This window comes from Hippoglossus stenolepis, chromosome 18, assembly GCF_022539355.2.
Source record: "Hippoglossus stenolepis isolate QCI-W04-F060 chromosome 18, HSTE1.2, whole genome shotgun sequence".
Lineage (NCBI taxonomy): Eukaryota > Metazoa > Chordata > Actinopteri > Pleuronectiformes > Pleuronectidae > Hippoglossus > Hippoglossus stenolepis.
Window position 1 is genome coordinate 10,633,614 of NC_061500.1, and position 24,954 is coordinate 10,658,567.

The 24,954-nt window shown below is 42.7% G+C and overlaps 1 protein-coding gene across 7 annotated transcripts in view; it reads left to right on the plus strand.

The window, feature by feature from the left end:
- The window catches only part of rgs3a (regulator of G protein signaling 3a), a 145,384-nt gene extending 121,758 nt beyond the window's left edge, over positions 1–23,626 (plus strand). For 6 of the 7 annotated variants that reach the window (XM_035141577.2, XM_035141580.2, XM_035141578.2 and 3 more), the window contains 5 exons: positions 7,995–8,065; positions 18,969–19,070; positions 20,138–20,199; positions 21,147–21,313; positions 21,409–23,626. In XM_035141577.2, coding sequence (XP_034997468.1) covers positions 7,995–8,065; positions 18,969–19,070; positions 20,138–20,199; positions 21,147–21,313; positions 21,409–21,609 — 603 coding nt within the window. In that variant the 3' untranslated portion in view covers positions 21,610–23,626. Of the gene's footprint in view, positions 1–7,994; positions 8,066–13,053; positions 13,205–18,968; positions 19,071–20,137; positions 20,200–21,146; positions 21,314–21,408 lie in introns of those variants that run through there. The other variant, XM_035141584.2, reaches the window with a different exon arrangement.
- Positions 23,627–24,954: the final 1,328 nt, after the last annotated feature.

Consider the following 24,954-nt stretch of genomic DNA (forward strand, 5'->3'; position numbering starts at 1 on the left):
AGTTTATTTCTCCCCAAAATCTCCTTTCATTTGTGGAGGAAGTTGGAAAAATGTTTCCTGTGACATAAATTGAAACAATGAAGAAAGAAATAGTACGACATTAAAGCAGTTATATAATTTACACATCAAAGAAAAATATCAGGGATATTTTCTTAATGTTCTTATAAAACAAAGGACGAACTCTGAGGTAAACCACCAGACCTGATTAAAAAATACTTGTTATCTTTATGAATAAACCATATAAACCCTTTTTATAGCTTCATGAAAACTTCACTTGACACCAGCTTCATATATGGATTATATTGCCTGATATTGATTGCAGCCCCCCCGCTGAGCTCAGCTATTGCTTTTGCGATCGCTCCCCCAAGTTTCTTTGTTGAATCATCAGTTTGTCCCTTTATTAAATCTTTTTTCTCTATATTTTATTGTGTTTTCTGCCTCTTACAAAGGCCCCATTGTTCCTCCAATGCCCCTCAGAGGCAGAGCCCATTCCTTTTTTCTGTCTCCTTTTTCACTTTATTTTCTCTCACCTCTCTGGCCGAGATCTGTGAGAAAGTGCAGACACTTATCAGTGGCAATAAATGGCCGAACTGTGTTCAGTTGTTTGCCCGGTTTACTTATATATGTCCTGCAAAAGGGATGTTTTTCAGATTTAACTTAGAAAAAGGATAGTATAGTATTTTCGCAAGTGTTACAATCAAGCATGTGGAACCACATAGAAACATGTGTTCCCTGACTTTGAGCTCACGTTCCCTCTGGGCTTGTATTTATCAAGGCTCTGACAGTCAGAGGGAAAACTAGGACTAAAAATACCTCAGAGTTCAGTTTGGGAGGTAGCTTAACTTTTGTCATGAAGCAAAAGTTCACCTTTCAGAGTGATCAGAACTGTGAATTTAATTAATTAGATCACCATCATGCAACTTTTTAGCCAGGATGCCTATTAATTGTTTAATCTATCAGATGCTTTTGCTCCGTCATTGGTCTGTTCTCATGTTTTCAATCATCTGTGCTTCTTTAAGGGCAGATTGTCAATATAGTAATATGTGAATACATAGCACTCTGCTGGTTTCTCTGCAGAAAGATGTTCTCTCTCACTACCTAGCAAATCCGCAATCATAATAGCAAGCTTCCCATGTGCAAGTGCACCTGGCTTTTAAAAGGGAATGGGAGGACTCAGTCTGATTGGTTTATTTAGTGTTACATAAAAAACATTCCTATTAATTAATAGATTAAGAACCTTTTTTTCTGCTGTTAAAATTTTAAATGATGATTTGGCCGCATAAAGGAACTGGTGATATTGCAGCTGTATTTTCTTGCTACTGAATGAAGTGAACCTCATTAAGAGGTTGTTTCTGCAAAACAGACATTGTTTTGTAAATTAAATGAATATCCAAAGTCACATTGTTTTATCTGGTGATATCCACCTGTCAGGAGCTTCTGACGTGTTAGTGAATCTGTGCAGTTCTCCTGGATCCTGGAGTCGATAAGAATTATTTTTGAGATGAAGAAAATTCACGAAATGCAAAACAAAGGAATTTCTTCACTTGTTTAGTTGTTTCACTAAACCGTCTGCTCAGTTGGATCCTGCAGCTTGTTGTTACCACGTGACTCGCACTCTGTTAAAACACTGAGATAATGGACTGTGACTGTGATTCACATGTTGACGTGTGCCCAACTAACCTGCTGTTGTCTGCTGCCTGTTCAGTGTTGAGGATTAAAGCATCAAACCACGATGCTATTCTGAGAAAGGAGGGAAAGTCTGGACAGAAAGAGACTTTTCTGACTCTATTTATTAAATTCATGAAATAGAAAATTACAATGCCCTAACAGATTTAATGATTCATGGTTCCCGTACCGACATGTGACTTTTAATAACAATACAATATGACCCATGTTTTCATATAGTGAACACCATATCAAATCCAAATAAAAAACTAATTATGCAGTCTGGGTTGCTACGTCACATGAAGACATAATGGGAATAATTTTCCTACTCTATTTTTTCACTTTGTTCTTTTCACATCCCCCATGGCTGTAAGTCTGCTGTGCAACATTTTCCCTTTATTTCTTCAGTGGAAAGTTACGATAAATACAATTAAAAGAGCCTAAACTAACAAACGTTAATCTGTCGTCACGCAGACAGTTTAATGGACAAAATGTTCAATGAACTAATGTTCAAATCCCATTTCACCCCATTTAACTACATTCATCTTGTGTGATTAGTGACATTACATCTGGTGGAAAAGTAAAAATAACCACTTGCAGTTAGTAATCATGTTCAAACATCTATTGAAAGTAAATAAGCAGAAGTTATTGTTGACTTAGCAACATCAAGCTAATAATACTCTTTGTTTCTGTCACTGTAAAGTTGTCCTATGATTACTGTAAAAAAAAAAAAACAGCTCTTAATAAAGTCACTGCATCAGTCTGAAATAGGTATTTCACACACATGCATGCACACACACACACGCACACATCCACACAACACAAGTGCGAATGAATCCATAGTGTGGATAACCCTAACCCTAACCACACTCATTAGATAAGGTATTCCTTAATCCCTTACCTTAACCTTAACTATCAGAACTAAATATCTTACCCTCACCTAAACCTAATTCTAACCCTCACCCTGAAAGCTGGTCTTAACCCTCAAACAGCCCTAGAAAAAATGAGGACCAGCAAAAATGTCCCAAAATGTCGTCACTCCATAAGGTCTATCTTAAAAATGGTCCTCACGAAAAAAATAAGTACACACACACACATTTGGTAGAGCCACACAATGGCAGGAAGCTGGGGTACAACAGTAGCACCAATCTAATGCTGTTCTTTATGGGAATGGGAGATTGTTCAGACTCCCGCTCGTCCGCTTGTTTTTCGAATAAAAGAAGAAACCGAGCAATGAAAAGGAAGGAAGCAGCCTGAGGGGGGTCTGATGGAGGGAAGCAGCAGGGCTTGAACTGGTGAGAAGTTTAAACACACACGGACCAAGACTCATTTCTTCACCTCTGAGGGTTTTAGGCCGTTGGAAGGATTTGGAATCTGGGTTGGCCGGGTCAAGAATGTTTCTCGGCCGTGTTTAGAATATTGTTCCTACAATGGGTTTGTTGGTGCAGAGCACAAGTGAAGAATGTACAGTTTGTTGAGACAGAGAGACAGACATTTTTGCTCCGTCCTAGGAATCTGACCCTGATCTCCGAAGACACACATGCACTCGCACACAACATGACTAACACCTCAACCACACACACACCATTCTCCCTTTACTTGAGCTCAACTGACATGTCACTAGACCGTGTGTGTGTGTGTGTGTGTGTGTGTGTGTGTGTGTGTGTGTGTGTGTGTGTGTGTGTGTGTGTGTGTGTGTGTGTGTGTGTGTGTGTGTGTGTGTGTGTGTGTGTGTGTGTGTGTGTGTGTGTGTGTGTGTCTGCAAATGTTTTCAATGAATGTTTTGAACTTGTTGGAAACACGTTTGCCCATATGATTACCCCCACATGTGCAGGCATGTATCACTGCAACAAAGACACGTGTGCAGCACAGTCGTCACCAGGTTAAACCTTTATCTGTGAATCTGCGCAGCCCTCCTGCGACCGCTAGCAGCACGCATCCCGTGCCTCAGGGGGCCATATCGTCATGTGGTCTTTGGCCAATTCTGTGTTTTCTTACTGTATCCAGTGAGGTATGTGAGCAGTCTATACACATAAGCATGCACACACACACACACACAGACCAGGGTTAATTTTAGAAAAGATTCAGACTTCTCTGCTCCACTGGCCATTTCAAGGCAGTCTGGGAGTGTGTGAATTGTGTGCTTAAGTCATGTGTGCAGGCTTTTGGCTGTGGAGCCAGAAAGAAAGGGAAAATAGAAACACTGAGAAACTTGAGAATAGATGCCTCCACGCCGGCGACAGCCAGTGGTTGCAGGCATTGGGGTTAGGGGTTGTCCGTTTCAAGAACGCCTTTAGGGAATTTCTTCAACTTTGCTTCAAACATTCAGTTGGATTCAAGGATGAACTTTATTCGATTTTGGAGGTCAAGGTTGAAAGGTTATGGTCACTGGGACATCTCAGGAAAACCTCTCAGGATTTTTTTTAAATATGGTACAAAAGTTCACTTGCACTCAAAGATACAATTAGAATTTCTAGGTCAAAGGTCAAGGGCACAGTGTCGTTTTATTTCAGGGAATTTCTTCAGATTTTGACCAGTTGTCACGTGGACTCAAAGGTTAATTGATTAGATTGCAGTGGCCGAAGGTCAAAGGTCACAATGACCTTATATGAATCTGGGGGGAAAAATATATGTAACTGCTCTGATTGGTGGATACAACTGCAGGGTTGTAATTCTAGTTCTATTTTAACACAGAAAAATACAGACACAGTGAAAATCCTGTGCAAGTTGATGCCGATTTAAAACACCCCTGTACACACAGAGTGATAGAGTCAAAATAATGTATTTTAAACAAGCTCTTATTAATGTAGCAGTCTGTCGTAGTTGAATTTGTGTGAGTGTTGATGAATTTGAACAGTCAGCCTACACTTCTATGAAAAAGGCCGACACACTTCCCTGTGTGTGTATCCATGTGGCACTCATCCAGCTGGAACATGGCAGTCTAGTGTGAATGAGCGTTCCAGTCCTAACATGCAGACAGCTAGTTGAACAAAGGCCGACCTGACAAGCATACGATCCCCCCCGATTGTTCTCCAGTGGCTTCACAATAAAATTTGTTCTCCTGATAGCCCTGAACAATCCTCTCCTCGGGGGCTACAAGAGGCTGAATGTCCTCGGAGAGGAGAGGGGAAAGGCTTGTCTGGTTTTCCAACTGGTTTTACACCTTTTTCAGGGGAAAACCTGTCTGATGGAATTAGTGATTAGAGTATGAAGTTTTTTGATATCCCTGATGATCCTCAATGACTTAACCCCTATTCATGCTACCGATTAGGGTTTGTTGCTACTTTTCAAGGGACGAATATCATATATTTTTATTGTAAATAGTCATTTATTCTGCAGAATGAAGTGAACAACCCAAATGCCTCGGCCTTTTGGTTTTCATATCCACAACACGGGTGATTTTCTCTCAAACATTTCTTTTATGTGAAAAACTTCAGGCACAAATAGTCGTCACCAAATATCATTGTATTGTCTTTGGTTAGAAATGTCACATACCTGAGGAAACAACTTATAAATATATACCAAGTCTTTTCATGCCAATAGACAGAGAAAAACCACCCCCCTTCTCACACACACACACACACACACACACACACACACACACACACACACACACACACACACACACACACATGCGCCCACACATACACATTATAGTGTGACAGGTCTTTATACCGATCATCAAGCAGCTATAAATATATTTTGTTCCTTTTTTTAGCTTGTGCTCATTTTTAGACAGCTCCTACATAATGTACTCTCACTCACCTTACACAGTCAACTGTTACTTCAGTGCATGTTTTCTCTGGGGTGACGTTGAGGAGTGTGGACTTATTAAAAGACTGTACTCGCCCACATCAGCACTGGACAAGGTCTAATTCACAAACCTGTGTTTCACTGCTGCTGTCATGAAAAGACGAAGGGAATTTGTAAAAACCTTGTCAAAAACATGATTGATTACTTCAGTTCTGCTGAGAGAGGGATAGTGGCGCATGATCTTAAAATATTTAGGGACACGATCAGGTCAAATATCAAATTTTATGATATAATATTCTTATACCTGCAATAAAATTTGAAAATGCCTCAGGGCTTCATTGAGGAGGTTGATTTTTTTTTAATTCTGTATCATAATAAATCGAGGATGAAACAATTCCCAACCGAGACAGAAAGCAATGAAAGAGTTAATGTTTCACATCTTGTGGAGCGGTTTCGTCTAATGGCTTCACATCCCTTCGTGTTTTTTCTGTGGTCTTTCCATTTGTCAGTCGCTTAAAAAACTCAATACGTGTGATTTATCGACCAGGATCAATAACAATACAAAAGCACCATGGGATATTACTGTGGGCAGCTGGTACATATTATGTGGCTTGATACACATGGATGGAAACGTTGTCCTGTGAGACTAAACATTATCGTTTAAATACAATAATAGTCCAATAACCTCAATGTGCATGGACACACTCTTAATGTATGCAGGCACAAATGGATGTGCAGAGGCATTCACACACAAAGACATTAGTATGCATCCATGTAATGCATTTTTTGACTCTAAGGCAATCGTGACCATGAGAGTTCAATGCAACACAACTTCAGAAAACATGCAAATAGACACAATTCATGGAAACCTCATGGCAACACAGCTGCAACATTTACAAGAAAACATTACAATACTGAAGTGAAGAGATCAAGTAGCTTATGACAGCCCTAAAACTCTTCTTTATTCCTCAAAATGACATATTCAAAAGATTTGTCATTAAAAAGGTCCCCCTCATGGAATTTAAATAGCTTGAATATAACTGTATCACTTCCTTCCTCATTAAAGAGGGAAATACTCTGTCATGGTTTTCTCACTCTAGATATGTTTCCCATCATATAAAAAAGGCACCAGGGAGCCATTTTTTAATTTTCATCAGTGTGGGACTTTAAAATAAGTACAACATGGATTTATTTCCTCACTAGAGAGATATGCAGTTAGGAAAATAACTGGCAAATACTGTGTATTCTTAATAAAATATCTGAAATGATTAACACACCTTAAAATCAGTCTGTCGTGTTAGTTTGAGCCATTTTCTCATTCATACATGGTGTAAGTTTCAACAGCAGCTATGCGTGAATGACTTATTCTGGGCTGTTAATAATCCTTATATATCTTTCTCGGGTGGGGACGTAAAGTTAACTAACAAGTGCTCTTTCTTGTCAATGCCTCTTAAACGAACCTCTCCAGGATGCTTTCACAAGTGACCATGCAGGGCAGTTGTAGTGCCGTGATAAGTCCATCTCCTGTGCAGGTATTGAATCTGCAGCTTGTTTCCCGGGGGATCCACGCGTTGACCAGAAGCAGCCATCTTTGAGATATCCGGTTCAGTGGATGTGTCGCCCCAGACTGTTGTTAAATGGTTGTTGTGTTATGTTTCTAAAGAATTACCGATCGATCGATGGGATGAGCGGTTGTTGTAAAAAATCCAATTACAGACAGTTTTTTATGTTCTCTCCCACGTTAAATCTTGTCTCCTTTGGAATTTAATGTAACCGACTGAATTCAAGCTGCTGGAAAACACAAACTCTGCAGCCAAATGTAACAGGGTGAGCTTTTTTCAGGAAGTGTATCATCAACCAGGCAATAGTGCCCATGGTTCCCTAAAACACTGTGCTTCTTCTGAAGGTTGAAACTCATTTGTCCCCCCCCCCCAATGTGTTACCAGCTGTGGCCAGTATCCAGCTCAGGTTCAACTGTGGGTTCCTGTAATACAATGGCTCATTATTTAGAGCCTCACACACACACACACATACAATCGGGCGGCTTCAGGCCATCAGATTAGTGGATATTGACCCCTTCCCCACCCTGAAGCAACTTCCCTTTTTCCCTTTAACCAATCAAAATGGAGGGTTGGCAGAGAGTGTAACGTGAAACCGGGGTCTCGGCTCAACACTTCAAACCTTAGGGCACAGTTGGAGGCCAACAGAAACAACAGCCGTGGTCTTTCACGCTCTGTCTCCACTCTCGCAGATTTTCACTTACTTTGTGTCACCCGGACACACACACACAGTTTACAAACACGCTTTGATTCAGTGGGATTCAGACACACACACCTCAGAGGGCTTTGTGTTGTGGGACATTCACTGTGGACGCCTGCTATGGATTAACCTTCTCAGCCGTGGAGTAGTCTCAGTCTGTAGCTGGGGGCGCACCAAGGACTTAAACAGCGTGCTAGGTTGTCATTGCCTCCTGGAGCTGGTTGAAGCGAGCCACCATGTCTGCGTGAGGCCACAAGGCCCTCTCTCTGTGCGGAGGCTGGATGATGCAGTGTGTGCTCTCCTTCCTCTCCCCCCAGCTCAGCTCCGGATCCCCCTGTAGCTGCGAGGTCGGCCCCGAAGGGACAAAGAAGAAGAAATCCAAGAACCTGTAAGTCTTCAAATATTTCTTTGTTTTTGTCATGTGTGGTCATTTTCACTTTTATCATCTCGTTTTTGAACTTGCACGTCAAAGCTTTTAGATTTAAAATTTTAAGTTCATTCACAGTATATTATTCTATGAAAAATAAAGCATGGGAATGACAACTACATGTGTTTTTAGGGAAAGGGTTCAGTATTGACACCCGGGCTTTAACATTCTTTATTTTGAGAGGGTGTCATCACTTGTGTCCAAACTAATGGTGAATGCTAATGAGTTCTTTAATAGTGGCCCATGGGGGGGTTAATGGAGATATCAGGACTTACAGTATTCTGACATTGTGTTGGCAGGGGCATGATTAGATTTGGGGCTGGAAGATGTTGGGACATGTCAACACTGGGACGGTTACATTTAAAACCTCTGCTTTTGTCGTAATTAAATTTTGAACAGTAAAGGGGGATTGATGTTCAATTTTAGATTTTTCTGTCTAATGCAAACACTGTTACATGCAAGTATTCCGTCTCTTATTATGGTCTGTGCGATGCAGGAGCACGTCGCATGCTTAAGGTGGCAGCGAGAGTTAAAGCTAATCATTTTACGCGGTTCATAATCGACTTAATGACGTGGTAAATGATGTGTGTGCTCCTGAGGAGTGTGGTGCCATATGGGTCTCTCACATTCTCAATGGTGGGTGAAGTAAGGTGTGTGTGTGTGTGTGTTGAGAGTGTTTGTGTGTGTGTGTCGACGCCTCGGTGATTCATCAGCTGTTGAATGAACTTTATTCACGCTCCTGTTCAGCGAGATGAAAGCACATTTCACACCGCGAGGACAATAAAAAACCTGCTCCCAGTCCCTGGGCCCTGATGGCTGCTCGCTCGTCAGCACGAGCTGTGTTTAATGTTGTGTGGTTAACCAGCAGATTAAGTGATTAAGATTCCACAGACCTTTTTTCTCCAGAGTCCTAGAATATCGCCATCACTTTATTTTCTTTAATAAAACAATATGGGAATGTTTTTTAGAGGGATAACCGATGTGTCCTTTATTTCCTCTGAATACAGTCTTGCATCTAGTAGATTATACATGTTATATTTTTTGTCTTTTTTGCAGAAATGAGAGAAAAATACCAAAATCAACGATTGATTGTCCACAAAACATATTTTGATGTAAATGAAGATAATTTGTGTTTCCTTATAGTAACACTAAACAGAATTAACAGAGTTGATTCCTTATTTTTCAAGAGGAAATATAATTGTGTATTTGATAGTTTTTATAAACAGAACTAGAATGGACTAAGGCCCGACAGTCCCCTCTAGAAACAACATTTAAAGTTAATAGATCCAGATTTTTATTTGGATGTGCAACAAATTACCCACACTCATGAACATCAGTCCTCTGATCATGGCTGATTTAAAAAAACAAAAACAAGATCCATGTATGAGAAATAAACAATCTCACAATGTTAAAGAATTGAAATAATTCCTGGATCTGGACAAGAATTGATGGGATTCTTTCTTGGTTCATGGCCCAGCCCTCCACAAACCTTCATGTAAATCCGTTGAGTAGTTTTTGTGTAATCCTGCAAACTAGCAAACAAAGAAACACTTTTATGTTAATGACCTGTTGTGTGTAAATGACAATTTCAGTCGTACAACTCAGCTTGACGGCATTTATTGACATGGGTCATAGTTAACTGTGATTGGCTTACTAGCGGTTCACAAACATGGATCATGACATTAGCTCATCTAATACAACCCATCACTGTGTCATGTAAAGGATTCCTTAAAAACAATAATTCAAAGTGTCTAGATATAGAAAACAGTTTGTGCCAACCAAATTAATTTATCAAACTCATAAATGTGTTATGATTTGAAGTCCTAATCCTTATATCCTCATGTAGACACATGAAATTTACACAATACTTATTGAATGCATTGTGTAAACATCCGGATGCTTTGCCAGGTGCGGTGCCCGTCGTCCTTCAATGGGTTCATCTGCACAAGCACAGTTATGACAGTGATGAAGGCTGAGTGGAAGAAAACATGTTGTCTTCTCCAGATGAAATGAACTCCTGTCATTGATGCAACCTTCCTCTGTCACCATGAGCCAATATGATGATAACCCTCTAACCTTTCAGCGCGGTGGAAACTCAACGTGTTTACCCACTTGGCTTCTGTATTTTTCCGTTATATTCTCAATATCATGAGCCTGTTTTCACTTCTAACGCTTCTTTCATGGTCCAGTATTTTTCATGCTTTAATGATAAGTGTATTTTTACTTTTTTCAGCCCTCTCCATTACGCTGCCTATACAAGGAGCAATAATCTTCTCCATCATATTAGGTCACACAAACAAACATACACTGGAGCACAATATCTTTCCGGTGTAACTCAGAGGAATACAAATGCAATATGTTGCTCCTATAGATTGAAATCTCCGGCTATGCTTTATAACCAGGCTTGAAGGGAAATTAAATTATTCCCTCCAGATGTCCGAGACTGATCTGTAACTTATAGAAAAGAGCAAATGTAGATGTGTATCTGTTGGAATCATGATGAAAAGTACATTTGAAATGAAATAAATTAAGACTTGAAAATAAAATTATTAAACAACTTGGGTTTGAAATAAGAGGAAATATATATATATATATATATATAAAGAAAGGGAAAAAAAGAATGTGTATCTGTTGGAATCATGATGAGGTGTAGCCATTTGTATTTAAAGAAGGATGCCTGACCTTTGACCCTGTGGATTATGTAACTGTAAGTCATATATGAAGAGAGAGTAGGCATTTTTTTTCTTTTTTGAGTAGTTTCAGTTTGTCATTAGAATAAATCCTCTTATAAACAACCTTCTTCTTGCCTTAATCATCATAATCATCACCAGTGATTCATTTGTCACCAAGAATCAGCTTTGAATTAGGAAAATGTCAATAAACAACATCAATAACCATAAAACAAGGAGAAAATCGATTGCACTTTTGCACAAAGACGTGAATTTGTACTTCCATGTGAACGAATATAACAAATCTCCTCTTTGAAACTTCCTGTCGCTGCTGCTGCTGCGAAGCACTTGGCCACAGCACAGTGAATTCATTGTCTCACCCTCACTCATGCATCATTCACCACAACACACTCTGCTCCTTGACTTCCTCAGCATTCCTTTACTTGTTTTAGCTTTTCTCTCGGCCCCTTATTCTTCTCCCCATCTCCCTTTTTGCACTTCTCGCTGCCTCTGCCCTGTTTTCTGGATCCAGCACAGCTGTTTTCCTGGGATTGTCCACATTAACTGTGCCTCCCCCCCCCCTCCATTACCTCCTTTTGTTTTCACTCAGTCCAGGTGTTCTGCTTCCTCAAGCAATGAGACCCAGCACGACTACACTCCCCCAAAGTAGCAATAAAGCAATAAACTGATGCCCCAGAGTCATATGTGAAGAAATGTGAGCTTTTCCATAAATAAATCTAAGGTTCTGAGGATGATGAGAGAGACAAACCTTTTCCTTTTTGATTTTACAACCAAAATTAATACATCTTTGTCCCAAATACTCACAAGATTGTGTTTCCAATACTTCTTGTTGCAGTTCCCAGGTTGTTTTTGCTGCCAAGGTTTATCTAATGCTCTTATCTGTAGTGTGAAAGTTTGCCGAGGTGAATGTTCTTTATATAGTTGTTATATACAGTTTATAGACATGTAGACGTTCCCTGAAACTGGAATTCTTCAGTCTCCTACATACAAAGACTCAGAACAAACAGCTGGACGTTGCGTGCAGGTTTAAATGACTGGGACTTCTGAGCAATCTGTCAAACTAATGACGCCTCTTGATGAGCGACGGAGGAAACAGAAGTCCAGATGTCTTTGACTGAGACTAAAGTCAATGCCAGAGGTTAACTTGTGTCCTGCTGTGGTTACCTGGGCTGTTTTGAAGTTTTGATTTGTAGTTCAGCTTCAGATGTCAACTGCTGATTGCACCACCACAGGACTGAACACATTTACTGCCCATGATCAGGCAATATAATTAGTTAATTATTATCAGTGATAGTATTTCCCACTGATACAGCTCTGCATTCTCCAACGTGGTAAAGATAGTTTCAGGGAAGAACTTGGGTTGATAGGATATTTCTCGTGTGGGCTGGTAGCTCGTAGCTTGTTGGAGTTGCTTCCTGCAGCAAAGGCGATTTTGAAAACAGTAGCAGGCAGGAAGTGGAAGGGAGGGGAAGGCAAAATGGTGTGAGACATTCAGCCAATGGCGTCCTTAAAACCACAGTCTACGTCCAGTGAATCAGACAATGTTAGTACAGTGGCTGATGTCACCCTGAGCCACCACCCTCTAGCAGAGATGAGGGGTGGGCTACAGAGGGCTGCTGACCCAACTATCTTATCTAATGCCACAACTGCATATTCTCTAAATGTTCCAACTTGAAGTTTTCAGGCCCAGCTGGTGCTCAAGTGACCTTATTTATGGATGTTTATCAAACTTTGCACAGCTCCCTCTGGAGTCATAAAAGACTTTCTTTTTTTAAATGTGCAGTAATACTGTCTCACACAAAGAGTTCCCCTTTCGTTTAGTCCCCACAATAAATCAAGCATTTCTGGCTAAGGTTATGACATAATGTTTAAAACATGACAAAGCCATCATTTTTTTTCTTCCTGATTGGGGATCAGATCCGATTTGATTCTGACAAACTAAAAGAAAAAAAATTAAAGACACAGCAAGAAACTTGGCTCGTAGTAACGTCTTAAAAGGAATCAGTTCAATGAGGTTTATTGAAAACAGGAAGCCAGTGCAGAGAAGCCATATTTTGAGACAAGATCATAAACAGGTCATCAATTTTTTTTGCTTAATGAGACAAATGTCATCTCAACTTACTTCCCCATAAAACAAAAAAAAAAACTGCTCCTGCCCCAGTGGAAGGAATCTACCCTGTCCTAAAAACCGTGTGGTGATTGGGTGAGTCCCGGGTCCGCCTCCCCCAGACCCCTCAGGACTATATAACGCTTCACCAGAGCCTCTCAGGGGTTAGAGGAATGTGATTATTAAACAAACCCTTTGGGCCTCGAGCACCGGGACTCTTGACACATGCTTACATGCTGTCAAACACAAGCTGGCACCCATGTTTCACGCCATGGTCGATTTCTCAGAAAAGTACCTGGAAAGGTAAGAGCGAGGCAATGGAGTGTGTGTGTGTGTGTTAGCTCTGATTCTCATGATGAAGAATTTGAAACAGGGTGAGGACAGCATGAGTGCATGGGGGCTGTTTGTCATCCCCCAGGAGTAGTTGCTCTGGGGCTGGAAGGAAACTATCTGACCTCTACGTGGATCTCATTTGACAGTCGCAGTGAGGGAACAGAATCCCCCGTGAGGCTGAAAGCGCTCTGACTATTTCAGAGGAAGAAGCTTTAATTTCTAACTTGAGGCTGCCCCTTTTTCTTAATATACGCAGCCTGGATTTCAGGAATAGCATTGCTCATGTGGTTTTTGCAGGAAGGTGAGTTTTGTCAGAAATAGAGCTCTTTTTTCGGCCCTTGATTGAGGGAGACTGTGAATGTGACAGTGTTATATTTATGGACAAAATTGAGGTCAATTCCCTTTTTCATTGTTCTTCTAGGAATATCACAGCCACTCGCTTGTCATTTTTAGATCTGCAGAGAAAGGCATGCCTCTCACTTCCTAATTGCGTTACGTCTCGTGGACACATAAAATCTCGGGACTGTTTTTGTTTACACAGAAAAAACGAACACTCACAATTTGTCCCCACAGCCTTAACAGTGTTAACGCTATTTTTAGTGTTAGAGACACACTGACACAACCCTTGACCCGTTATACTCGCACAGGCACAGATGCACAAACACAGTGTTGTTTGTGTGTTGTGTCCTGTAGTGACTTCGCAGGCAAACAGCTCTCTGTAAATAGAAAGTGGCAGAGGGAATGAAAACATGCTTCAGCATCGCCGCTCTCACCGGCCGCATAGTTCAATTCCTCCTCTGTGCTCCATGCTGCAGCCCCAGATTTCACAGGTTTACAAAGGCTGAACTCTTCCATTGTGGGATACAAATCCTCATGTAGAAAACAGAAACGTAGGATGACACTCCTCATCGTTCCATTCTGTACAAAAGGTTGGCTCGTCCTCTCTCTCTCTGAGAAACGTGACTTGTATGAATATGTGTTTATTCATGAGACCTTCACTGCAAAGCTGCCTTCATACAGTATATTTAGTTACAGGTTACATTACACTAGAGCTGCTTCAAGACAATATGCTGAAATGTTCCAGACCAGTTGTATGGGAGAATTCAAATGTTGGAGTCAGTTGCTCAGGACATTTTCCAGAGCTTTTCCTGCGAGTAAAATGTTTGTAAAATGTTTGGTTGAGCCCACGTGAGAATAGAGCAGGAAAATGTCCGGTGTGTTAATGACGTTTCAAGGAAAACTGAAGAAAAACAAATACTACAAATGTTCACGTCATGTCCTGCCTCCTGCATGTTCTACCCAGAACCCCCCCGCCCCCTCGCCTGAATGTTCCAGACATTTACCTGATGATGTGAACGTGTCTCTGTGTATTGGGTCTACTTAGGACTCATGACTGGCTTAAGCTCCATGTCTATGAAGTTCATTCTAAGGCTGGAAAATCGGTGTTTTGGCGTCTTTGCAGCTCAAAATCCACTACAAATAACTAATAATATAATATCTAATTGTTGGTAGCTGTTAATCTTTTGAAATGGATGATCTCAAACTTTTCAACTTCCATAACTTCTTGTTTTGGTTGATTTTTTTCTTATCTTATACCTTTTATTATTTTGCATATTCTCAACATCATTGTAAATGACACCTTTTGCCCCCAATGATTATCTGGTTTAAATAAAGACTTTCATACAAACAAATGGGACAGTAGATCCATCTGCAGTATAGTCTGTCTGCAGCCTCCGCTCCTCATGTGCTCCCAGAGCCTTTCCCTGAGAGTGCGGCCTACTTTTCAGAACACCAGGAATATCCAGCAGGGTGCTATTAGCGCGCCTAATGTGAACCAAGCAGAGAGGGAATAGAGAGAACGGAAACCTGCGGATAATTGCGGATCTAAAGACCTCTCGCTCCTTCACTTAAGCACATGAAGCATCCTCTCTTGTACAGACACAGGCAGACAGTCAGGTGTGTGTACGCGTTACACCAAAAGCTGCAAATGTGGCTGTGCTGTGTATGGTTGGCTGGCAGGGAAGTGGCCCGTACATATTCATTTGTTAATCTCACGCGGAGCATGTGTCAGTCTTTTAGCAGATTCTGTAAAGAACGGGGTTTATTCTGTGTGATAAATCAAATGAAGTGTGATACAGAGCTAATCGCATTAGTGCAGGGGAGCTATTAGCAGCTGGAGAGGAAAAGTGGCAACTTTAAATATAGAGGTAGTTAAAGTGGGACTGTGAGGAGAGCCATTAGCACATAAAGAGCAGAGGTGCAAAGAACAGTAACAGTATCAGTTAGTAAGTGCTGCTTCTCTGAAAATAGACTCAAGCACAAGACTGGTTCCATGTGGTATTAAGATATACTGAAATATATATAATACATTTGCTGCTTTTCATGTCGAAAACAGCTGGTTTTGTTGGTGTAAGTGTTTCCTCTCTGCACCCGGGCGCAGTTTCCTCCTGCTGTAAATCTTGAGTTTCACCCAAGGTGGTTTTTACTCAACATGCTTTAAGTCATTCCCCTTCGTTTAGAGACGATAAGTTGGAGTTCGGTAGCTGATTTTGCTAAATCTCTGTGTCTGGAGGACACAGACATGTCTGTAGTCCTCTGCATGACACAGCTGAAAGAAAGGAGAATGTGTCTTTGCCCAAAGTTGAGGGAGGAGTGTTATGTGTCCCTCCCTCAAGTTGGAGTTGATTGAGCTTAATTTATGGCCGTTTCCCTGAAACCTCCCTGCTGCAGTTCGACAACCTTCAGACAGAGACTACAGAGAAAAGTCCTGCTGCAGTCGGTGTTGCCAGTGGTTTAAACGTGGATGCTACATGAACTTGTTTTCAAGAATAATGCCAAAGCTCTCTTTGAGTTTCTAAAAATAAGCGGGAGAAATAAATCCTGGCTTGATGTGAGCTCAAGCTGTTTCCAGTCCTGACTCCAAACCCTGAGGAGTGAAAGAATAACCTGTGCTGCTGTTTGTGTTTGCAGTATCCACTGACGCCCACATGGTGGCAGGATAGAAACACATTTTACCCCCTTGAAGTGCCCGTTGTTATGACATCATTCCCGCTGGGGCCTCGGCTTCTATAAAACCAGAATAAATATTATAGTGTCCTTTGTCAGGCCAACAGAAATATTTTGCAACCCTTATAAAATACAGGCTCTTTTCTTCTTCACATGCGAGGGGCGAGGCAGACGCAGAGCGAACCGATGCACAGCTCGAGACCCTAATTGCCTTGAGTGCAGCCTAAATATAGAACGATCTAATAAATCCAACTCTGGTGTTATGAGTTTATTTAACAGCATGAGAGTTTTTATTTGGGTAATAATGTCCTTCAGGATTCTGAGTGTGATGCTATTCTCAGGGATGTTTCCATGAAACCGAGGCCTAAACTCTGGCACTGATGTTATTTCAGTCAATGGATGAGTAATATCTCCACAAGTGACACTGTGCAGTGCTTAGATTTCATCATGTCATTGTGTTTTTCTTTTTCTTTTTTTAAGTAATTTTTTTGGTCCTTTGTTTTCTTCAATCAAATCGAATATACTTTATTGTCCCATGGAATTTTTTCCTGGGCCAAAGTGACTTGAATGTTGCACCAATTGAATATTGTGAGGCTGTATGTGAGAACGCCAACGTCTGAGTCAGTCGCTCTGGACATTCTCCAGATCTTTTTTTTTGCCAAACCCCTGGTAAAATGTTCAGAAAAGGACCAAGGTCCATGTGAGAACACAGCAGGAAAATACATTTACGGCGAAGTTTCTTACATGCACAACTGAGAAAAACTCAAAACAATACAAATATCTCCGGATGGGAAAGAGCTGCGACACAGAAAGAAGGGGCAGATGAGGTTGTCAACCTGAAAAGACGATGAGACTTCGGCGATGAGGTGTGATGTGCTGATCAAGTGCTTTCCAAAGCAGATTTATACGTCAGGTCCTACTTCCTACCCTTTGCGGTGTGCCACCCCTCGCCTGAATGTTCACTTTCCTGTTCTCATGAACACGTCGGACCTGGACAATGTCCTGCTGCGTTTCTTTGAAAGGCAAACTCTGCAAAATGCCTGGACAGAATCTTTCGGACATTTCCCAGAGTCTGGAAACTGTTTGGCGAATCCTTTCCAAAAAGGCCTCTTGCGTTTCTCTGAGTCCGCAGCAGTCAAACCCAAACACACCCAAATGAATCCACCTACAAAGTCACACTCATCCGGATCTTAAAGGAGCTATTCACCTTTTCCAAACACAAATGTCGAACCATGTGCCCGGGCATGTTTCTACCTTTTCCTTTCGAGCAGGCGTTCGGGGGGGAAAAACACACAGCTATAGCTGACTGTGTTCTCTGTTCAGTGCGGCCGCCGCTCTGTGAGTGTGCGTGCTTGAGACCAAGTTACATTTACACCTCTCCCACTCTTCCCTTCACCCACATATGCACATGCAGATTGCAGACTGGGAGTTTCCCAACACCTGTGACTGGCATGAAAACACCGGTGAAGTGGACACAAGTTGGTACAGGTGCCCGTACCAAAACCGAAACCTGTTCTTTCATCCCCATCCAAGTGTCCTCATGCACAGTATTTCTGCTAATCTCTCAGTGTGCTAATCAGTTGTCACACTCTCCCCCTCTTCATGCTTTAATGATAAGTGTCTATAAGTAGAAGCTCTGTTTTTCTTTTAATTTGGGGAGTACATGCTCTCCTGGGGGCCGCGAGTTGCCGGTGGGACAGCTTGCAGCGATTAGGGCCAGTGAGCGCACGTCGCAGCGCTGCATTATTAGCGGGCCAGTCAATCCACAGTGGAAATCAAAAGCAGGGACTCAGGAAATGGGCGTTTGAGTGAGGTCATATCCCAGTGAGGCAGCACGTGGTCCAGGTCGGGAAAAGCCAGGACAGGTACCGTGGGATTATGGGAGTGCGCAGTATCCTGTCGGGCCGAGGATTGGTTCACTGCCTTGTCTGCGATTGAAGGTGGCGCATGTGCAGCAGGGGGTCTGTATGTATGTGTGTGTGTGACGGTGGTGGAAAGGTGAGACAGGTGAGGTGAGCGGTCAGGAGGATTTTCGGATGCTGGAGGGAAGCGGCAGAGGAGCGAGGAGAGGTCACTGCGCCCTGTTGCCTCGGCCCCTGGGTCAGCTCCCTCTCAGCAACCCCTCCAGGCACATAGAGAGCGGCGTGATGAAACAGAGGAGTGTGCGTCGAGTCTCTCTCCTCCTTCCCTGCCACATTCGCTCAGTCCCTGCCGAGGAACCTGCCAGGGACGCATCTACGGGAAAGGACTGTTAGAGATTGTTGATTGACAGATTGAGAGCCGCTGACACAAAGCGAAGGAGAAGGAAGCTCAATATCAGCGAATTCGGGGAAAAACTCCTGATCCGCCATAGCAACATACCTGAAGACTAAAATGTACAAACACAAGAGTTTGTTTTTTGCTTTTTTCTGAAGTTTGTGGCTTTGATTCTTTGTGGATTGGATTTATCGTGCTGAAGAGTTTGAATTGAGTGATTCCCGAATCTTGGATTGTTTCAGTTGTGGACTTTGGACTTGGAGACTCAACTCTTTCTTTCCCCTTCCCTCTTTTTGTCCAACTCTATCCATCATATCCTCTCTTCCCTGATTCCATTTTCTCCTTCTCCTGCCTCCACCTCCTCCCCACCCCTCTCCTGCACTCGTAAATCGTTCACCCTTTCCCCCTCTTTCCCCACTCCTCTTTTCCCTTTCCCTTCTCTTTCTTCTCTTCCATCCTCTCCTCCACTCAGGGCCAAAGACATGAAGAATCGACTGGCTTTCCTGCGGAGGAGGAATGAATCCCCAGGAAGCAACCCAGCCGGCAAGCTAGACAAGTCTATGAAGTCAGTCAAGTAAGTGGCCACTTCCTGACTGCATGTGCCCTGTGGGCGGGTGTGACACGTTTTTTTTTCCGAGTCTTGCCACCATGACTGGTGACGGACGTGGTGCTGCTGGGAGACAGACGTGTGGGCAGCAGCAGAGATGGGTGTGTGCTGGGAATGTGTGTGTTAGTAACAAAGTGAATGGGAAGATGTGTGAGGTGTGTCGGAGGGAGGGAAGGGAATTGTTTAGATGTTGTTCTTTTATTTTAACATATCACATATATGAAGTAGTTTTCATGTTTCTACGCATTTGCATTGTCTTATCAGGGAGATGTAATATCTCTTATGTACTTTGATATATTTTATTAACTTAGATATTAAGTTAAAGAACATTTGGACCTAAAGAATAAATGTCCTCTGCTGAAGTAAATGTCGATATTATAGGTTCTTATATTAGTATTTCCCCTTATTTTCAAAATAGATTAATTTAAGAATCTGAGAGAAATACATTTACACCATCTAATTTATTTTTTAAAAAGCTGCTTCAACACATGAATGACAGTCAGCGAAACAAGATGCCAAGGTGTAAGAGCAAATGCAACTTTAGTTGATTTGTGGGAATAGATAGTCTGTGTGTCAAATCAGGCCTCAGATGTGGATTGCAGCGAGTGGAAGATGAGCACTGTTAAAGCAGGGCACAGAGGAGGAGGAGAGGCAGCAGGGGGCAGACGCACACCGGTGGGGGTGGGGTGGGGGAGGAGGAGGTCTCTAAACCCAACGGCGCATCCCCATTGGCCGGCGGACGCCCCTCCCCACCCGCCTGCCTAGTCGCATTCAGTGGGAATATAAAAGCCTCCCCCCACCACAGTGCAGGACCAGACAGACTCATGGCTCTCAAAGCTCAGACCAATCCCAAGGCGAGTGTGAGGCACAGAGCAGCACACACACACTAGAGTGGAGGGCAGCAGCGTGCAGGAATAAACTCCCAGGATTCCACTCGTCCAACCCAGCATAGGCAAAGTTCTGCGGATGGGTCACACAATGAGAAACCTGGCTGAGATGGGCTTGTTAAAGAACCGCTCTGCTTTCATCTGCAGGCCCACCCCAGAGGAGGCACTGAAATGGGGGGACTCGCTCGACAAGCTGCTGGCACACAAATGTAAGTTACTTTTTTTCTTCCTTATCCCCTCATTTTACTCCGCCATCTTCCTCCACACTTCACACTTCACACACACACACAGGCTCCCAAAGTCTTCAACATGTTTGCCATATGGCCCAGTGCTTGCTTGAGGTGGTGGGGGGAGGGTGACAATCCCAGGCACTGTGCTTATGCTGATGTATGGAGCCCATGTGTTGCACAGAAGAAAGAAAAAAGTGAGGAGGGGGTCGAGTCAGTCAACGTGCATGTGTGCTGCTATTTTTGTTTCCCACAATTCATCTTCCTCAGCTCATGACTCTCAGTCAGAGCTGATCAAAAGCCAGCGCTACATCTGTTCCTCATCCGGCTCTGTTCACCCCCTTTATTCTCCCTCGTCCAATTTCCTCCCCTCCTCTCCGCCTCTTACCTCACTCCTGCTTCCCCAGAATGAGGTAAGAGATGACCGCGCGGCGTTGGCTCAGCTTATCAGCGTGGGTGATTCATGGGAACGGAAAGGTGCAGACAGGAGCTGTGGGTGGACGCGGCTTCCTGCCTTTCTTTTCCCTGCATGCAGACGTCTTCCTCAAATCATTAACCGGACCGAAACTTAAAAAGCCCCAAAGTTCCAGAATTAGACTTTTCCCCCACCTCCTCCTCCTCTGCCTCCTCCTCCTCTTTACACCGAAACAGTCTCATCTTTGTTCATTTACAACTCATGCATAAAGAGATGCGTGCATGTCATGCTGGATGGCGAGAGAGGATTGGGTCAGCGGTGTGATGTTGTTTAAAAGGATTGAAGATGTGGTGTTTTTTATGTCTCACTTTATTCCGACCACATGACTCGAAAGGCCGTCACGGAGCTATTTTGGGCGCTGAAACTCCGAGCAGAGCTTCAGCTGTGAGGTTGCCATGGCACTCCAAGTCAACTCCTCTTGTTTATTCTCCTCCTCTCCTCTGCTCTGTCTCAGATGGTCTGGCGGCGTTCCGAGCTTTCCTGCGCACCGAGTTCAGCGAGGAGAATCTGGAATTCTGGCTGGCGTGCGAGGAGTACAAGAAGATCAAGTCGCAGTCCAAGATGGCCTCGAAAGCCAAGAAGATCTTTGCAGAATACATCGCCATCCAGTCGTGTAAAGAGGTGAGCGAGAGGGGACAGAACTTGTAGCAGTTCTCTCAATGTTGTGTCTTGAAAGCGTAAACTCATCGCTTGTTTTTCGTTCCTTTCCTCTGCAGGTAAATCTGGATTCGTACACCCGAGATCACACCAAGGACAACCTGCAGAATGTGACGCGCTCCTGCTTTGACCTCGCGCAGAGGCGGATATACGGGCTGATGGAGAAGGACTCATATCCCCGCTTCCTCCGCTCAGAACTCTACTTGGACTTAATCAACCAAAAAAAGTCCAGCTCCACTTCGACTTCGTCTTCGTCATAAGAGACCGGGAAAAGACGAGAAAGCGAGACGACTATGATGATGATGAGAGAAAAACGGGGCAGACTTGAAAAAAAAACACACAGCGGGGCGGGAGGGATGTGAGGTTCTTTGTTTGCCTTTTTTTATTTTTATTTCTCTGTGTGTGTGTGTCATCCTGTCCACTATTTTATTTGAATTTTTTTGTGGTGTGACATGACGCGGCAAAGCTCTATGGCACTGCAAAGGAATGTAGTTTACACAGTTACCAGGTGGATGGATGAATGGATGGACTGATGAATGGATGTTAACCGGAGAAAAAAAAACAATATAGAAGCCCACAGGCGAGGGCTGGAGCGAGAGCTGGACGCTCGTCTGATCACTGTTTGCTTTTTGTCAGTGTCTTGTGAGAGAAAAATGACATTTGTTTGTGTCCTTGTGGAGTTGTACTGGAGAAAAGGAGGGGTTACTCCAAAAAAAAAGAAAACCCTGCAGACATAAAGACAGTCGGGTACTGTTCTGTCACTTCCTTTCCTTTAATTTTTCTTTTTGAAATCCCCTCCTTTCCTCCTCCATGTCCTATGTGAAGCCACTTCTAAAGCTGTTGGTACGACGCGACATCCTTTTTCTTCACGTTTTTCATTTCCATGGGGCTTGAAAATCTGTGACGGAGAGAGAAAACAAAAAACAAACGACGAGACGATGTCTGAATGAAAACTAGTCATCTCTGTTAAACCCCACGATCTCTCAAAGCTTCTGTAAACCGCTTTCACTTCATCCAGAAAGACTGTGAACGCTCAGCGGAGACGGGGGGGCCAAGAACTCCACGTGTATAAATAACGGACGGTGTGAAGAAACACAGACGTGTGTCACTCTCACACTGAAAGACATTTTCAAAATCACACTCAAAGCCAGAGATGGAAAATAAAAAGAAAAGACGACGACTTGCTTCCTGTCTCCAAAGACTGTTTACAACAAGGAACGACGACTCAAGAAGAAAAAGGAACAGCCGTTCGGTGCAGCCAAGCAACATTTCCTTTACCATTGTAGCTCATGGTGGACAAACCGAGGAAGCGTTTTCTCAGGACATTGCCACGACAGGTTCCGGCTCTTGTTTTTCTACACACACTCGCTGTTGTTTTTTTCATTTAAAAAAAATGTTTTAAGATATTCCGACCTGCACTCCCTAGTTCTGCTGAGCAACGCACGTGAGGCTGCTCGTGTCATAGTGCGAGGAAAAAAAAGAAAAAACTGCTTCATGTTGTACAAAGGTTCGCCTATTTATTTAGATTAACAGGCTGGATGCTTCAACACACACCCTCACCTCCTCAAAGCACTCGGCTGAAAGCTCTCACTCCTCTTAACCACCAAACAGGTCCAATGCTGTCCTGAACTTTTAAGTGCAATATTTCTTTTGTTATTATTTTTGGTTTGTTCGTTTATTTGGATGATTTTTACTTTTTAACGGGGGAAGACGAACGGCTTGAGCTCTGTATTAACTTTATTTGTTAAGAGAAGAAAAAAAACAAAACGTTTAGAGCTATAAGGTTGACTTACAACGTAAACTTTCAAGAACCATTAAGTAGTTTAAAGAATTTTAAGCAAGTGATTCTAATTATGTGTCGACCCCCCGGCAGCAGGCAGCCGGGGGACGTTATGGTTGTAAATATAATTCTTTAAGAAAACTATGTGATAACACATTAAAAACAAACAAAAAACACGAAACGGATCGGTCTCTGCTGGTGATGGAATGTGGGACTCAGCTGTATCTATGTAAATATGAGAGACTCAAAACTATAAGATGACGTGTATTGTTAAAAAAGTGATAAAAGATACAACAATAGGTGAGCGAGAGCAGGTCCAGTCTGCTCCTGTCCCTGGTCATACACTGCTTGTAAGGAGTTTTCTGAAATGCATTTTTATCATTTTCACTGTTTACAATTCAAAATGCATCTCCCATGATAACAAGTGAAAAACAGTAGAGTACATTTGGTGTCATTGCTAATGATAAATAAACCAACCAACTGATGAAGTAAAGACACGCTTGTCTCTGAATCTTTCTTCTGGCGTGTGTGTGTGTGTGTGTGTGTGTTTGTGTGTCTGAGATGTGCAGTCTCGCTCTGATGAGAAGCAACAGACACGATGTGTGAAGTTGCTCAAAGGAATCATTCATATGAGCTGAATATGAAGCTGCAGCCACATGGTAAGGTTAGCTTAGCATAGCATATAGGAGTGTGGATACCTGAACTATTAAACTCAAACCAGAACGTCATTTCAAAAACGTCATTTCAAAAACCTGGCCCGGCCTGTCGGGACCCGTTGGGACCCAAACCCATGCATAGGGTTAGGATTTTTTGTGTTTCCCGACTGGGTTTAAACAGAATTTTTTTTAATGATATCCAGGTTTGGGTCGTCATGTTGGCTGGGCTTCTTCGCTCTGTGTGTCTGTGCACGGCGTCCATAAACGTGGACTGGTGCATTCCAGCTCTGTTGAGAGGGAATAGACATGAGCTTGAAGTTGCTTAAAGGAATAGCTCAACATTTTGGGACCTATGTCTTGTGTCTTTACGCTTAAATATGAAGCTGCAGTCACATGGTGTGGTTAGCTTAGCTAAGCACATGGAGTGCGGCTACCCAAACCTTTCAAAACTTTAGTTTGAAACCAGCCCAGATGGGTCCTGATAGGCAGGGTACGCGTTCCGGTCAGTCACGTTGGCTGGACTGTTGTTTATTACACTGCACCTGTCTGTAATCGGTGAAAACAAACAATAACTACATCTGGCTCATGTCTGGTTTGGACACAAAAAGCAGAAATCCTATCGGGTTGGCGTTAGGCTGGGTTATTTTTTTGCCCCCCGCTTGGACGAAATCTTTTTTAAATACAGTCTATGGACGAAACTAATCTAGGCTCAGTCCAAAGTTTAAAAACAATTCTACATGTTCATCAACACTTTTCATTTGTGAGTTCTGTTCCAAACCTCCAGTATAAAGTGTGACACTTTGTGGTTGTACAGTGGGGGTTTGTGCCAGACCAGGACTCGAGGTGATGACAGGACTTTGGCCCGGGCAAGAAATTTGAAGCATGATATAGCGAGCATGTTAATAAGTGAACTGCAGAGGGGACGATGGCAGTTTTTTAACCTTTCCCCTCGTTCTAGCTGAACTTAATTACCGTTTGGCTCTGAAGCGTCATAAATAGTTTGCAGACATCTCATCTGAAGTAAATCAGCGTGTTTCCCAGAATGTTTTCCTTTGAGTAACCTGGACTGTGAGAACCATCCACGGTGAGGAAGTTCTTTTAAATGTGGCTCTAATTTCACAGCGTTAATCATCACCCCTGTAACAACCGTAAAGTTTATTCTCATGAAC